Genomic DNA, 16,996 nt, shown 5'->3' on the forward strand with positions numbered 1-16,996 from the left:
AAGGAAGAGAAGGTGGGGAGAAAGCAAGAGAAGAGGGAGGAAACTATTTAAAAAATAACTACTCACTATGTACACACAAACTCCATTCAAAATTAAGACTTGAATGATTGTTTTAAAAAATACTTCATTTTAGAGATTATTTCTCATGGAAATACATAAATGAAGGCTTTAAAACCTATGTCCAGGCTGGGTGTGGTGGTGCACATCTTTAATCCCAGTACTCAGGCAGCAATGGCAGAGTTCAAGGTTAGCCTGCTCTGAGTTCAAGGCTAGCCTGCTCTACAAAATGAGCTCCAGGACAGGCAGAGTTACACAGTGAGACCCTGTCTCAAAATAAGGACCATCATAAGTAAGACCTATTCTTAATGAGTAACAAGTTAAAAGCATTTTATATAATAACACAAAGGGGTGCTTACTACAAATATCTCAATTTTATGAGAAATAGTCTGGATTCTATATCCTATACCTCAAATACAAGAGTAAGGATACACCTTATAGTAAACACAGCTAGCTTTTAATAAAGTACGTTAAAAGGCTATTCAGTTCTTAGGGGTTTTTTTTCTTTGAATTCCATGCCATCCCTAAGAAAGCGGATAGAGCAGAAGAGAAGGCAGAGAGGCTGTAAGAGCCAGAGGTCTAGGATGACTCCAAGGAAAGAGTCTTCCAGACACAGCAGGACTGACGGCCAGGTGAACTCACAGAGACTGTGACTGTGTGCACAGGGCCACACAGGCTCAAGCCAGAGGGGTCCTAGCCCTGAGAGGGGGAAAAAGGCATGAGCTCCCTGTCCCAACCAAGAAGCTATTTGCAGTTGGCAGCTGCTGACACAGGGAAGCCCCTGGGCATATGAACTATATGTACTCCAGGGCGTCCCCACTGTCAGTAACTGAGCAACACAAAACAAACTCTATGATTTTGGGGTGGGGGTGGGGGTTCATTCTGTTTTGACATTTTTGTTTGTTTGTTTGTTTGATCTTTTGCTTGTTCAATTTTCATTTTTGCAGTTTTGTGGATGGGGGAAGTAAAGTTGCATGGTTTGGGTGTTGGTGAAGATCAGGAAGAAAGTGAGAGAAGGTAAAACGATGATCAAAATATATTGTCTGAAAAATTTCTAAGAAAACAGAAAGTGGGTAGCGGTCTATTCCAAACCCTGGTTACAATGCTGTGCCAGCTATGCCAAAGCCGCAGCTCTTCTAAGATGCAAAGAAAGCCCCAACACACTCAGCAGTGTGCAAGCCACGAGGGCCACTCAGCAACCAGGACACACAACAGCCATCCACAAGACAAGCCTCAAAAGCGACAGTATGATGAGCAGTATTGTTAGAATAGTACAGATCCAAAGGCCGACTGCAACACTGAACATGTCTGTATTTCAAGCCAAAAATCCCAACCTGGAAAAGAGTCATGTGTTGTACTGAAGCAAGAAAAAAGATTATAAAAAATATTGATAAAATGTAAAAGGTGTACCTTATCACCTCACTCACTAGGCTGCTCACCCCTAAGCAGGACATGAGAGGGGAGGGTCCTCACCCTACAGGTACAGATAGCACCTCTATCACCTGCTGCTGGAGTATTCCAGAAACCCCAACATTCCCAAGCTCCCTGCAGAGTGCATCCCAAGTCCCACCTGGGAAGAGGCCGGGCAGGCTGACAGGAGGCTTGTTGGTGTCAATAGTGAGCTTGTGGCTTGCAGTTTTTGAAGGCTGACCTGGTAGGCAAATGAGTTTCAGAGGAAGTCTAAATTTACATTGGATAACCCGAGGAATTCCTGAAATTACAAAAATAAAAATAAAAATGAATGAATGACAAACATCTAGGAAGAGACGCTGTGTGTTCTGAGCAGAAGCACTAGGAAGTCTGCTGCCTGCCTCTCCATTTAGCTCAGATCAAGTAACTGGGAAGCGCTATTAGGATTCAGATTTATTTCATTATTATTTTTAGCATGAAAGAGATGAAGGGAGAAAGATAGAATGCAAGTAAAAGAACAAATAAAAAATATTATATTGAGTGAGGTAATCTAGAAAGGGTTTTCTCTAATTTATCAACCCTAGCTCTGAATCTTTCAATGTGAGTATACGACCTGAGGCAACTGCAGATACAGGGGTGGAGATGGGGGGCATAACAGCATAGAGTATGGAGGGGTGCAGAGGTTCTAGAACAGGAAACGGCTGGGTGGTAGACGTGCACGCCTTGAATCCCAGCACTTCGGAGGTAGAGACAAGCGAATCTCTGTGAGTTCGAGACCAGTCTAGTCTATAAGAGCGAGTTCCAGGACAAACAGGGCTGTTACACAGAGAAATCCTGTCTCAAAGAAACCAAACAAAAAAAAAGTTGGGGGGACCCATATGACACGGTTGCTATTAAACGAAAACTAGGAAAACCAGGCGAGGAAGACGTACCTATGTGAGGGGCGACATAGAAAGAGGAAAGAGGAGGGATAAATAATACCAAGGGTGCTTGAAAAAGCCATAGAAAATCATACTTTGTGCTCAATTAAAATGACATATAATATCCATAAATGTATTTGTAGACAAACATACTTTTAACTAAAGTTACACAGTCATGATAATGCTGCCCACATACAAACACAGACCGTCTCTCAAAAATCCAAGAGCCTGACATGGGACACCTTTCAAGCTGTTTCAAGAAACCCTGCAACATATAGTTTATTGCAATTGCCCTTGGTTGTCTCCCAGAGAAAGGATATGGAGGAGTCAAGCTGGAACTGACCTAGCCAGCTACCTGAGGACTAGGTCTTACAGTATGGCACAGGGAAATGCAAGGTGCCAAGAGAAAACAGCAATCAAGATTTCTGCAGAGGTGTGACGTCTATAAACCACACACGCACACATACACACACACACAAATAACCAGAAAAGGAAGATAGTGTAAAAGGAACAATAGTGGTGGCTTCCACCCCGGAAGTAACCAACAGACATCTAAGTGGACTTGAGGCCTGCTCAGTTGAGAATTCATGTCTGCTACTACCAACGGCCTGTGCCGGGGAAGGCCATAAGAGCAAGATAACCTACTGCTGCCATTTTTCTAAGCCAGTGTAATTTCTAACTACATTTCAAATACTTATCAACAAGTAAATGTAGCCCTCAGCCTCTCAGTGGAGCACAGGGAAGTGTAGCCCGCAGCCTCTCAGTGGAGCTTCCTTTTCCGGCAGATAGTGATCACTACAGAAAGCCACAAGTTGTGCAAATGCAAAGAACAACTGAAAATAGGGTGCCTGTCCCCAGTTAGTACATCAACAATACAATACTTACACCTACAGCTTGGGGAACATTCCAGAAAAGGAAATGGGAAGACTGTGAGGGCCAAAGGACCAGGATGTCTGCTGTGACACAGTCTTCCTTAAAAAAAATAAAAATTTGGGGCATGGAGATTTTAAAAAAAGAAGACACCAAATAGAGGGGGAGTGAGGAGGAAGACGTGAACCTGGGGGCTCGGGGGAGGGAAGACAGGAGTGAATATCATCAAAATCCATTATATAAAAATCTTAAAGAATCCACTTATGAGTGAGTACATACCACATTCCTCTTTTTGGGTCTGGGTTACCTCACTCAGTAAAGTGTTTTCTATTTCCATCCATTTGCATGCAAAATTCAAGATGTCATTGTTTTTTACCGCTGAGTAGAACTCTAATGTGTATATGTTCCACACCTTTTTGAACCATTCTTCTATTGAGGGGCACCTAGGTTGTTTCCAGGTTCTGGCTATTACAAATAGTGCTGCTATGAACATAGTTGAACAAACACTTTTGTAGTATGTTAGGTCATCACTTGGGTATATTCCCAAGAGTGGAATTGCTGGGTCCTGAGGGAGGTTGACTCCCAGTTTCCTGAGAAACCGCCACACTGATTTCCACAGTGGCTGCCCAAGTTTGCACTCCCACCAGCAATGGATGAGTGTTCCCCTCACTCCACATCCTCTCCAGCATAGGCTATCATTGGTGTTTTTGAGTTTAGCTATTCTGACAGGTGTAAGATGGTATCTCAAAGTTGTTTTGATTTGCATTTCCCTGATCGCTAAGGATGTTGAGCATGACCTTAAGTGTCTTTTGGCCATTCGAAGTTCATCTGTTATGAATTCTCTGTTCAGTTCAGTACCCCACTTTTTAATTGGGTTAATTAGAGTTTTAGTATCTGGCTTCTTGAGTTCGTTGTATATTTTGGAGATCAGACCTTTGTCTGTTGAGGGGTTGGTGAAGATCTTCTCCCAGTCAGAAGGTAGCCTTTTTGTCTTACTGACAGTGTCCTTTGCTTTACAGAAGCTTCTCAGTTTAAGTGGATTCTAGCCATAGTTAAAGGTCTTTGAGCCTATAATTCGTGATCCTAGAGAAGCTAAATAAGAAGGTGAACCTGAAGAAAATCATATAGTTATCCACCTGCATATAGGAAGTAGACAAGATTGCAAGGCAAACTTGGGTGCACGGGGAGGGGGTGGAAGTAAGGGGAGATGGTTAGAGAGAAGGGAGAGGGGGAGGATTGGGGATGGCTTGGGGGAATGAGATGGGGGAAGGAAGAATGGATATGGGAGCAGGGAAGTATATATCTCAACTAAAGGAGCCATTTTAGGGTTGGAAAGAGACTTGTTTCTAGAGGGGTTCTCAGGCCCAAGGAGAGGTCCCCAGATTGTTCCCTTGGCATCAGGGTAGAGGGTGCCTGAACTGGCCTTGGCCCATAACCATACTGATGAATATTTTGCATATCACCATAGAACCTTCATCTGGCGATGGATGGAGATAGAGACAGAGACACATATTGGAACACTGGACTTAACTCCCTAGGTCCAAATGAGAAGCAGAAGGAGGGAAAACGTGAGCAAGCTAGGCAGGACTAGAGGGAACCTTCATCTGACGATAAATGGAGATAGAGACGGAGACCCATATTGGAGCACCGAACTGAGCCCCCCAAGGTCCAAATGAGGAGCAGAAGGAGGAAGAACATGAAAAAGGAAATCAGGACCGCGAGGGGTGCGTTCACCCTCTGATACAAGGGGACTGATCGAATGAGAGCTCACCAAGGCCAGCTGGACTGGGACTGAACGAGCATGTGATCAAACCGGAGTCTCTGAATGTGGCTGACATGGGGGCTGACTGAGAAGCCATTGACAATGGCACTGGGTCTTGTTTTGTCTGCATGTACTGGCTGTTTGGGATCCTAGTCTGTTTGGATGCTCACCTTCCTAGGCCTGGAGGGAGGGGGGAGGAACTTGAACTTCCCACAGGACAGGAAACCCTGACTGCTCTTTGGACTGGAGAGGGAGGAGGAGAGGGAGTGGGGGGGGGAGGAGAGGGAGTGGGGGGAATGGGAGGGTATGGGGAGGAGAGGAGGAAGTGGAAATTTTTATAAACAAATAAAAATAAATAAATAAATAAATAAATAAATAAATAAATAATCTTAGAGAATTGATAAACATTTTTAAGGAGTTAAAAGAAGCATAGGCATGAGATCTATCTTTAAGCAGTGTATTTTTAAAATCCGGCCCATCAGACACCATAAAAATCATTCAATTACCAAGACAATTCTTTATGCTTTACAAAGCCCTTGCCTTAGCCAAGACTATCAGTCAAAATTAGAGCAAAGAACACTCAGTTTTTATGAGACTCTGTATTATCATATCTCAAACTGGTCTACCCAAGACGTTCTAAAACCTTAGCTTTTTACATATTGAGGATTCAAACTATATTAACTATTGTCAATAAATCATGACTGTGAAAGTACAATGCACATGACATTTTCAGAAATTTATGACAACTTTACACATTAATATTGGAACTGTTACTTAGGGGAATTAGGTTTTATCACAGTTAATTCACGTCACAATTTTAAGCTCTAAGTTTTATAACTCAAACCTGGTCATTTAGTCCTAAATGTTGTCAGTATTCATAAAGAGACAGTTAAGCAGGTAACTGAATTATTAAACAACGAGGTTGATAAATTTAATTCTCAAACTATTTTAAAGCATTTTTAAATCTTTGTAAAATAACAGAATGAAACTAAATTTATAAGATTATTTTTAAATCTAAAAATCAGTTTGCTCCCTTTTAATTTTAGGATTCTGTTTTTGACAAAAGAACATGAAAGGTGGGAACAAAACATAGAAATTTGTATCTTACTGAAGTCCTGTACAGAAACGGAAAGCTCAGAATGTCTCCCTACTTGATGGGTTTGCACACTAAGGTCTTCATCTGTGGAGTCAGCGAGAGCTTTAAAATAGCAAAAGCAGAAGCAGTTAAAATATGGCTACCTGGCCCAGACAAGAGCCTTGAAATTAGAAATATATTATGTCAAGATGACTGGGTTGGGTAGCTTACTCCCCACTGATGATGGAAGTGCTTTTCTGTCTTCTTTCCTCCTCTGACAGGGAGAGAGCATCCGTAATGTGGAGCCAACTGATGAAGGCAATAAAAAGCTCCCGTAGGTCCTGTGGAGCGCACCTGCTATTCTTCGCAACACGGTCTATTCCCCATCCATTCTTACCCAGCTCTGACTTTCTTCCTAACCAACAGATATTAAATTCACTCTGGATTTCCACATGTAAACTGTAGCTGATATCACTGCCTGATGCTCTGGGAGGGCTCTAGGGTGTATGTTTTACTTGACAAAGATGAAATGTTCCGAGTCGACATACTATGATACTGCACTCTAAGACACTTGCCAAGCCATAGCTATCAATTCCACCACACACGTAAAAAATTACAAAGTGCTACCTTGTTTACTGTAAGGAAATTCCCATATATTACATACGTTCCCCAAATTATGAAGATGAAGTCTTAAATAGATCTCTATTATAATAGATGAGCTATAACCCCAGTTAATAGATAATAGACAAAATAACAAAACTTGCTTCTATCTCTTTAATCTTAAATGAATAAAACAAAAAATGTTTTTACCTTATGGCTACTCTGCACATAAAGACTATAAACACACACACACACACACACACACACACACACTTTCAACTAAATTCTAAGCTAACTGTTCAAACCAAATACATGACACCTTGCTTTAAGAAAAACTAAAACAAAGACATTTTTGGTGTTGTTCTTAGAATGGTTTTGAGCCTGGCTGAAAAGTCTAATTGGTCCTAACTCTTTGTGCCATCAGTACTTACACATACATCCAACTCACTTCTAAGTCAACGGTTCAAACAAACTTTCTTCAGAAACTGTGTCCTGCCCTCTGCACCACTTTCACCAGGTACGTGGACTTGACTCGTGATTTAAAAACTAGGAATGATCAAAAACACTGGCTTTATTTTAAACTCAAGACACTGGGGAGAATTTAGGGGTTCAGAAATGGAAACAAGCTGAAGAGATGGCTCAGTGAGTACATGCTTATAATAAAGAAAACACGCAGTCAAACATGTAGATAGAGCATTGTATACATAATAAATAAATAAATGAACAAATATTTTTTACAAAAAAAAATAGAAAGAAAAGGGGGAGTGCAGAAATGGCTCCATAGTTACGAGAACTTGCTGCTCTTCCCGAGAAGCCAAGTTTGATTTTCAGCACCCACATGGTGAGTCAAATCCACCTGCAACTCCAGTTCCAGGGGATGTGGTGCCCTCTCCTGGCCTCCTCGGGCACTAGGAACTGGCACAATGTGCATACATACATGCACATAAAAGAAAAATTATATGTATTAATACATCTTTTTTTGGTTTTTTGAGACAGGGTTTCTCTGTAGCTTTGGAGCCTGTCCTGGAACTAGCTCTTGTAGACCAGGCTGGCCCCTTACTCACAGAGATTCGCCTGCCTCTGCCTCCCGAGTGCTGGGATTAAAGGTGTGCGCCACCACCGCCCAGTTTAATAGAAGCCTTATGTGGTGGCACATACTTTAATCCCAGCTCTTGGAATTTAGAGGTAGAAGGATAAAATGTTCAAGGTCACCCTTAGCTATATATCAACCTCGAGACCAGCCAGGGCTACATGAAGCCTTGTTTCAAGAAAAAAAAAAGAAAAATTAAAATAAAGACCTTTTCAGTGTTGCTGTTGGGATGGTTTTGAAGCTGGTCGAAAAGCCTGACTGGTCCCAACCCATTGCAGCACCGGTGACACCTCCTCTGTGCTGCTGGCAAATCTGTCTGCCTGACTGGCCAATTCAGCTCTGCAACCTCAGCTGGGAGAAAAGAAATGTTCATTGTTCGCTTGATTCCAATCCCAGGCTACTCATTCATCAGTCTGACTTTGCTATATAGGATTTTGAATTTTTAAGCAAATAATAATCACCTCTCTTTCATATGCTTCCTTTCCCATAATCCACTAGAGGAAATGGATAGTAACAACTACTACAATGCAATTAATCACAAAACCATTTATCAATCAGAGAGAAACCACTCCTGAATGAGCAATTTTCCAATACTAAAACTCTAATTACACCTGGCACACACACCAGGCCAGGATCATTTTCAAATAGGAAGCCAAAAAGTGCTTGAAAAACAAAATGGCAGTGTGTGTGTGTGTGTGTGTGTGTGTGTGTGTGTGTGTGTGTGTGAACATATATGCGAACAGGACAGTCACATCTATACATTACACTTCTATAGAAGACCTGTGAACTCTTTCTGAGACTGCTGGAGTCGACGCAGCAGGGATACCCAGAAGCCAGGACTCCCCAAGTCCTCCTGCAGTGACTGGTACACACCCACTTCAGCTACAGCGTGTTTCGCTCTGCTCATGGCACATAGCTTTGTGTAGAGATAGTGGAGGCTAACTCCTGCAGGACCACAGAAAAGCTCACTCCCTCTTACTGACATGGGAGAACAGAACTGCTTCTCTGCCACACGGCCTGACCAGACAAGGAAACGACCCTCTGTGAAACGTAAAGAATGTGACCAAGAGCTGAGTGGCAGCATATGGGGCTTTGACTACTAGACAGAGTTGAACATTTCAGCTCTCCTCCTGTGCATTTAATAATAATTTAAACAACATCAAAAGAAATTACCAGACATCACCATCACCTGTATAGTGAAATATTTCCATTCTGATTTATACTTCTCACAGTCTGAGCTGAACTTATGATGAAAGGGGTAACTATCTTTCAGCTACAACCTTTACTGACTCCTTCAAACTTAGCCACTTGAATAAGAATACAGTAATTAACAAAATTTAAATTAAAATTGTATTAGCTACACGAACTCTGGAGGATCAGAATTTAAATAGTATTAGGTTTTTATTTCAACTAAATATTAATTTATCAAGTAAGTTTCATATTACTAAGCTACACATCTATGCTATTATTAAGACACTGCTCAGGTCGGGCAGTGGTGGCGCACACCTTTAATCCCAGCACTTGGGAGGCAGAGGCAAGCAGATCTCTGTGAGTTCGAGGCTAGCCTGGTCTACAAAGCAAATTCCAGGAAGTTAGGACTGTTACACAGAGAACCCCTGTTTCAAAACATAAAAAGGACATTGTTCAAATAAATATATGTTTGCCTTCAGCTCACATGCTAATACAAGCAATATGACTCAAACAGTTGGCGTCATCAAGATTGTATGAGAAGCTGGGTATTAGTGCACACCTCTAATCCCAGCACTCAGGAGGCAGAGGCAGGGGGATCTCTGGGAGTTTGAGGTCAGACTGATCTACAGAGTGAGTTCCAGGGCAGCCATGGCTATCTAGAGAGACCCTGTCTCAAATTAAAAAAAAAGAAAAGAAAAACAAAAAGACAAATTGTTTGAGCAAATGCTGCTGTTTAATATTATTATCTAAAACTTACCTTAAGGTATCTTTATAAAGATAATCTGCTGTGTTAGATCTATACATCTTAAAGGAAAAGTAAATTAAGAGAGATTTAAATGTCTATTTGTACCCTGATACTCTACAATTTCAAAGATGAGTCATTTATTTCTACCCTTTAAGAGCTCGCATCTATTGGAAAACGTAAGAAATAAATGTACACTTAGCACAGCCTGGACATGTGTGTACTATGACAAAGGGACTAACATCACTGACTCAGGCAAGTTCAGCGTGGCCAGACCAATCTTCCAGAAATTCTAACTGAGACAAGAGGACAGGTGTATAGCAATGCACATAGCATTCTTATCAGACACAGGTCAGTCTATCTGAGCATGGAGAACATTTAAAATTTACTGACATGTACATTTCTAATTCTCTATTCTTTAGTGTGGGCAAAATAATCTAATAAAGAACATGTACTAATGACTTTCAGTAAAAATTTGCCAATGACAGTTTTAATGTTTCTCAACACAGGCATTTTGAGGCTAAAGAGATGGTTCAACCGTTAATAGCAACTGTTCTTCCAGTGGACTCAAGTTCCCAGCATCAGGAAGATTCCATCCAACCGTAACTCTAGCTGCAAAGGATGCAACCCCTCTTCCAGACTCAAGGGTACCTGTACTCACACATGCACATACATACGCACACGTGCAACTAAAAACAAAACAAATCTTTTAAAGTCATTCTGTTCTTAGCTTCACCTCACTTATAAGGATAGCCTTCTTGAAACAGGCACACTCCCCTTCATAGCAAGATTAAAACATTATGTCACCCTAAAGAAGTCTGTTACCGCATAAGCTAACGTAAAAGATTACACCATTGATTCATGGTGTAATGTCCATTGAGTTTAACAACAAATTTTAGCCTGAAAATTCATTTTCCCATTTATCTTTTAACTTACCATCGGGATTTCGATCTATCCATCAGAAGCAATGCAAAAGACAGTGGAAGAGAGAGAAACTAATTATCCATGGTAAAGCTACAACACGAATCTGAAACACATCTGTTTAAAACATAATTTAAATTCACAAGAATAGTACATACACCCCTGAGAAAACAAAAACCTTATTTGAAGAGCAAACCCTAAGTAAATGAAATTCAACAATGTGTTTGCACCTCTGGTCTCAAAAGTCCTTGAGAATATCACTCCAGTATGAACGTGGTTTAAAAAACAGTATTGAAGTGACATGAGGAACATGAAGTGAGATGCAGAGACATAATGCTAATATTTCCAGTTCTTTCTTCTCATGATAGCTATAGCTACTTCTCTGAAGCAATGCTAATTCGGGCTCTGAGGCCAGTCTTTTTGTTCTTATTTTACACACTTTCAATGTTAATTTATGAACCAAATCATGCCTAGACTTCTGCTTTACCAATAATTTATAATATTCTAAGTTCTACCCATAAGAAAGAAATGTGAACAAAATGGTAACTGTAACCACAGGGCTCCTGGCTGATTTCACATGACTTGAATGTCCTTTTGAGTGTGCTGTCCACAAGGCATTAGCTATTCCTTTTTTTTTTTTTTACAACCAGTATCACTACTTTTCATATTAATGACAGAACTGTGTAAACTCAGAGATCAGCCATGCTATGACCTACTGTGCAATACGGGAACGGTTACTCAGACGTTAATGATAAAAGATCTAGAGGTAGCGGCAAAATATTTATTTTTGTGTCTCAGAACTCAAAGTAAAAATAACATTTAAAACCTCAACAACCTTTTCAGAAATCACCAAAAAGTCTGCCATCCTTCAACTCTTTATCAAGTTTTCGCTTCTCATGAAATCAAATCTGCATAAGCAAACAAGCGATTATTCAGCCCTAAGGGTTGAGAATTTGAGAAACAGATAAAGTGGTCACTGCTGGATAAAAACAAACATCGAGAATGTTTAAATTAAAGTACTCCAAAAAAGCAAACAAAACTTGGTTTTTTAAATACACCTAAGCTACAAAATTATATCAGAGCATCAACAACTTCCAGTGAATAACAGGAGGATTCACCGGAGAATACAGTGATGAGCGAGGCCAAGGCAGCTAAGTGTAAAACCATGGAGACCCTGGGTTTTTAAACTATGTGACTATTTAAATGGAAAAATAAGCCTTAAACTGTCCAGAAATGCTTTTAAAACACAAATATGATTGCTGCAGTATCTGGGTAACAGCTCTACTACCCTGAAATATCTTTTAAAGCAGTACCTACTAATGTTTATTTTCTAACGATCAGTTGACATCAAACTGTTACTATAAAATAACTGCCACACAAGAAAGGAAAAGACAATCATACCAAAGTCAACTACGTGGGTTGTATCCAGAGTTAAAAAAGCTATCTAAACTCAAGAGTGGTTTAATGCTACAGTAACCTAGTGCTTTTTCACTAATTCATACCGGCTTTTAATTTAGATCATGAAGCATGATCTGGAGAACATTTTTAGTGTAATAAAAATACATCATATTTGTTATGACGGGAAAGGAGAGGACGGTACACATGGAAGTCAAATGAACACACTTGACATTAACACAGTACACGAAAGTGAGAGAAACAGTAATTAGCAGCAGAAAAGAACATTCTTTGGTTGTTTGCTTTTCTATCTTAAACACTTAAGTCATTTAACTTAAATTCGATTTATAAATTTATAAATCATGTTATGTTTTACCTGTTGGTTTGGAATAAGAAACAACCGCATTTCCTTCTAATTCGGATGGTATGTAACTTCTCTTCAGGTAAACAGAAAATGCTACCGTGCTGGTCATATCTGGTGCTATAGGAAATATGAAAATTATACATGTTACATGATGGGGCAACTATTAACAATAATAGTTACATATAGCATTTACTTCATGCTGGGTACTTCAATAAGCACTTGAGACAGCCACTCATACAACCTTCACAGAAACACTGTGAGGGAGACACCGTTATCACCCGACTTTTTAGCTATGTGGTGATCAGAGTACAGAGGTCAGGACCAAGGTTACACCATCACCATGAACCGGGAACTGAGGCCATACAAGGTATCGCGCACTGGTCACCCCTACATCTCTTTACCTGAGTTGAGAGGCAGAGAATATGAGGGAATTAAAAGGGACCAGAAAGTCTGGGGAAACAGTACTCTGTGGTGGCTAGACAAAGTCTGACTGGGACTGGATACCGGTGACGGGTGAGCAGCTCTACAGACCACCCTGGCCTCCTGGGTTGGCGTACGGGCTGCCAGCCTTTACCCCAGACGCCTAAGAGTTTACCTAGAACAAAAAGTTTCCCATGATAATTTTTATAAGGATAAATAGAAAGACAAGAAGAGTCACAGGTTAAGACACTTCCGTCACACCCAAAACCTGAGCTCTACCTCCAGGACTCATATGGTAGGAAAAAGCTTCATTCTAGCAAGTTCTCCTCTGGCCTGCAAACCATGGCAAGCATACACACATGAGAACACAAACCAAAAGTAAATATTAAAAATCAAGGTAATAATTTGTGAAAGAAAACATAGTAAAATTTTTTAAATAATAAAAAAGATAAATTGAAAATATTGTTTAAAAAAAGAAAAAGAAGCCAGGCATGGTGGGATACACCTTGAATCCTAGCACTCTGAGTTTAAGGCCAACCTGATCCAAACAGTGAGTACTAGGACAGCCAGGGCTATGCAGAGAGACTCTGTCTCAAAATAAATAAATAAATAAATAAATAAATAAATAAATAAATAAATAAATAAATAAATAAAAAGAAATTTTTAAAGTTAACTAAGAGATCATTCTCATTGGACTAAAGACAACTTACAAGAAGTTCAAGTGGAATTCTTTACAAAGAACCCTTAATAATCACCACTTATGACATGTTTACTATTTTATATATTACTACAGTCTTCATATAATTTCATTTTCTAATTAAATCTTAAAAAAACCCTATCATGTAGCTATTATTACTCTCTGTTTACCAGTTAAAATAATAGGCACTAAGTACTAAAATAGCTTGCCCAAATCATGCATCAAGCAGTGTAGGAGTTAGGATTCAAATATGGACCAAATCCATAGCCAGCAGTTCGTCTTCAAATGTCACCTATTCACTACAGGAGACACTAAGGAAACGCCATTAAAGAAATGACTTCCAGGGCTGAGGACATAGCTCAGTTAATAGAGTTCTTACCTTGTAGGCATGAAGCTTCAATCCCCAGCAACACAAACAGACACACACATGCACACACACACACACACACACGCATGCACACACTCAGAGAGAGACAGAGAGATAGTCGTCCACATTATAGTATTCAAATACAGTAACAGATATACCTAGTAAAGGAATGTACTTAGAAATTCATAATCTAAAAATAATTTATCAAATCTCCACAAATGGCACACGAAGGGAAATAGCTGTGAAACACTGCCACCACGGATTTCCCAGCACAATCTCAGTGCTGCTATTTAGAAAAGAAATACAGCCATGAATTAAGCGCACTGCTGAAAAGCCTCGTGCCGCAGGAAACACCAGAACAGACAGGAGCCCACCTGTGAAGTCGAAGGTGAACTGATCACACGTGGACACTAGTGGGGGCTGCACGTAGAGGGACAGCTTCACCTTCTGCAACACCACTCGGTTCTGCAGGGTGATCTGAAGACACACAGATTATTAAGGTTACAAAAGTCTACTTTATCCAAATTGGCAAACTACTACAACCAACTCAAAGTAATTAACAAATAACTAGGAAACCTGGTAAAACATGTCTAACAGTTCACAGCAAAAAAAAAAAATCATAATAGCTAAAGAATATAAATAAGTCAAATGTCCATCTCAATGGGCAACCAAACCATGGTCAATACCACAAAGTAATATTCAGAAAAAAGAAATGAAACTGACACATAAACTATGAAAAATATTATATTAGGTAAGAAAAAAACTAGTCACAAATAATCGCATACAGTATAATTGTATTCACATAAAATGTATGGCTCCCCTTCCCCTGTAAGCTCAGGAACCGCCTCAGAAAAGGGAGCAGAAATACATTTTGAGCTAGAGGCTGGGAAGACAGGAACAAAACAGTGTCTCTGAACATAGCAGAACCACTGCGCACATGAACTCACAGCAGGTATGGTCACCTGCATACAACCTGGATAAGATCAAGTCAGTAAACACTCCAGCATGGAGCAGAAAGGAGTTCACAAGATTCCACCCTGAGCTGAGGAGAGAGGGACAGCTGGTGGCTTCTGAGACATGGAGAGACAGTTTTCTTTAGAGGTGGAGGTTGGCCATGCTCCAGTAGAGGGCCCTTATCTATGAGTATATGGGCAGAACAAACTGAACATAGTGGTCTATTAAAAAAAAAGACTACAGAAGGTGTGGGTGGGTACAGATCAGAGATGGGAGGCGTGTACAGGATCAACCTACACTGTATAAAATCCTCCATCAATTAATAAAAACATTATATCAAAAATTTACATAGAAAAACCCTACCTCCAAAACACCCAAAAAAATCTATCTAAATTTTCAATAAAATAAATAGAATGAGCAAACTCTGCAAAAAATTATATAGATTGGCACTTGTCTCAAAATAAAAGAGATAAAAAGAGACAATTGATGGCTATTGCCATTTCTTTCAAGGAGTAAAAAAGGTTCTAAAATTAGGTGGGGTGAGGTTAGTCAAATCTGTAAAGATGCTACAAACCACTGGGAACCAAATAATTATATATATGATATCTCAGAGTATAAAAGAAAGAAAACGGTTGTTCTCATCTGTATTGAGAAACTGCATAATGGCATAAATGTGTTTGTTCTTTCTTTAAACACTTGTACTATTATGGATTATTTATCTTATCTAGTATCAGTATACTTATTTTTACAAAGAGCAATTATTCTGATAATTTTCTCACTTAAATGGATTTATTATCACCCTAGAGCATATCAAAGCACTGCATTTTCTACTGTGGCTAATCACAAAAATACTATGACATACCAGTTCTAGACTATCAAAGAATAAACCTGTAAACCACTCTGTTCTTGAGGGATTAAAATTCCAAACTGCTGATCTTACTTGGCAATGCTAAGAAATCCTACCCCTGTCAAACCAAAAGCTAAGATCTGTGGGATAATAATTAGCCCAGAAGACGATGTGGGCACAGGAGGCCAGGGTGTCTCACTGTCTCCTGAAGTGGTGTCCGTAGTAACATCAGGCCTGAGCATCTTCACTGGGGTACAGTGCCACATGTCAGTGAGGGCACATCAAAGAATGATACGCCAGCTTTGCATTGGGTGTCTTCTCTTGTTGGTTTTGATTTCCTACAGGCTTCAGCCTCTTGGAATTGTCTGTGTTAGATGACTTTGTCTATTAGTAGACAGCCAACCACCAGTCTAGGCAGGATCACTCAGATCTGGAGGCAGACTCAAGTGTTGAGATTTCTATACCTCCTCGGGTGATCCTTGTATACAACCTGGAAGGACTGGTGGGTTGAAAACATTCTTCCTTGTGTTTTCTTTGCTACAGAACAGTTCAATCTAGTTACTAGATTCTACCTACCACACGAGATAGATACATGCCATTGTTAACAGACACAGTGCAATAACGTCTTCATTATGAAGAAATCTATTTTGATTGGTCTCTTAAGTAAAAGGCATGCATCACTTGTCCCTCAATCACACAAATATATTAATATAAAATCTCCAAAAATGTATAATTGACCTAAAAACATAATGTGCCTACAGTTAAAGTCGGCAAATGTTATGATCAATTTTAAGTGATGTTCTCTAAACAACCTCAAAATAATCCAAACAAAAATGTTTTCAGATGTAAAGTAATGGTTTTAAGAGAAAATTATTGAAGCAAATATATATGATAAAAAAAATTCTTGGATTTTTATTGCAAAAACCCTGCACAAGGTACCCGGCACACCAGAAACAAAACTTCCTCGGCAATGCCTGGCCATTTAGCCAACACCCTCAAGGTGACTGTGGCAAAAAGAAGCTGTGTGAGTGGAGCACATGACGTCTTTCAGATGGCCAGCTGACAGCGTCTTTGAGATGGCCAGCTGGACTAGTAAATTAACAGGATACAATTAAGTATTCTTCTATTAACAATAACACAATGTTCTCCGCATACATATAATTAAATGTAATAGCCACAGTGGCTTTCTAGATTCATAAAGCATGCTTGTGAGTGATTTGTGTGTCTTATCTCATATAATCTTCACAGCTAAGGGAAACAAGGACCAACGCACCGCATCCTACAAGACAGAAAAACCACGGTGCTGAGAGCTGA

General features: G+C 39.9%; 1 protein-coding gene across 3 annotated transcripts in view; it reads right to left on the bottom strand.

The window, feature by feature from the left end:
- The window catches only part of Bbs9 (Bardet-Biedl syndrome 9), a 405,148-nt gene that overhangs the window by 214,658 nt on the left and 173,494 nt on the right, over positions 1 to 16,996 (bottom strand). For 2 of the 3 annotated variants that reach the window (XM_048446631.3, XM_048446632.3), the window contains 4 exons: positions 14,256 to 14,358; positions 12,410 to 12,514; positions 10,654 to 10,668; positions 1,628 to 1,768 (listed from right to left, as the gene is read on the bottom strand). In XM_048446631.3, the coding sequence (XP_048302588.3) occupies positions 1,628 to 1,768; positions 10,654 to 10,668; positions 12,410 to 12,514; positions 14,256 to 14,358 (364 nt within the window). The remainder of the gene's footprint in view (positions 1 to 1,627; positions 1,769 to 10,653; positions 10,669 to 12,409; positions 12,515 to 14,255; positions 14,359 to 16,996) is intronic. The other variant, XM_048446634.3, reaches the window with a different exon arrangement.

Source organism: Myodes glareolus, chromosome 4 (assembly GCF_982192425.1).
Source record: "Myodes glareolus chromosome 4, mMyoGla1.1, whole genome shotgun sequence".
Taxonomy (NCBI): Eukaryota; Metazoa; Chordata; class Mammalia; order Rodentia; family Cricetidae; genus Myodes; species Myodes glareolus.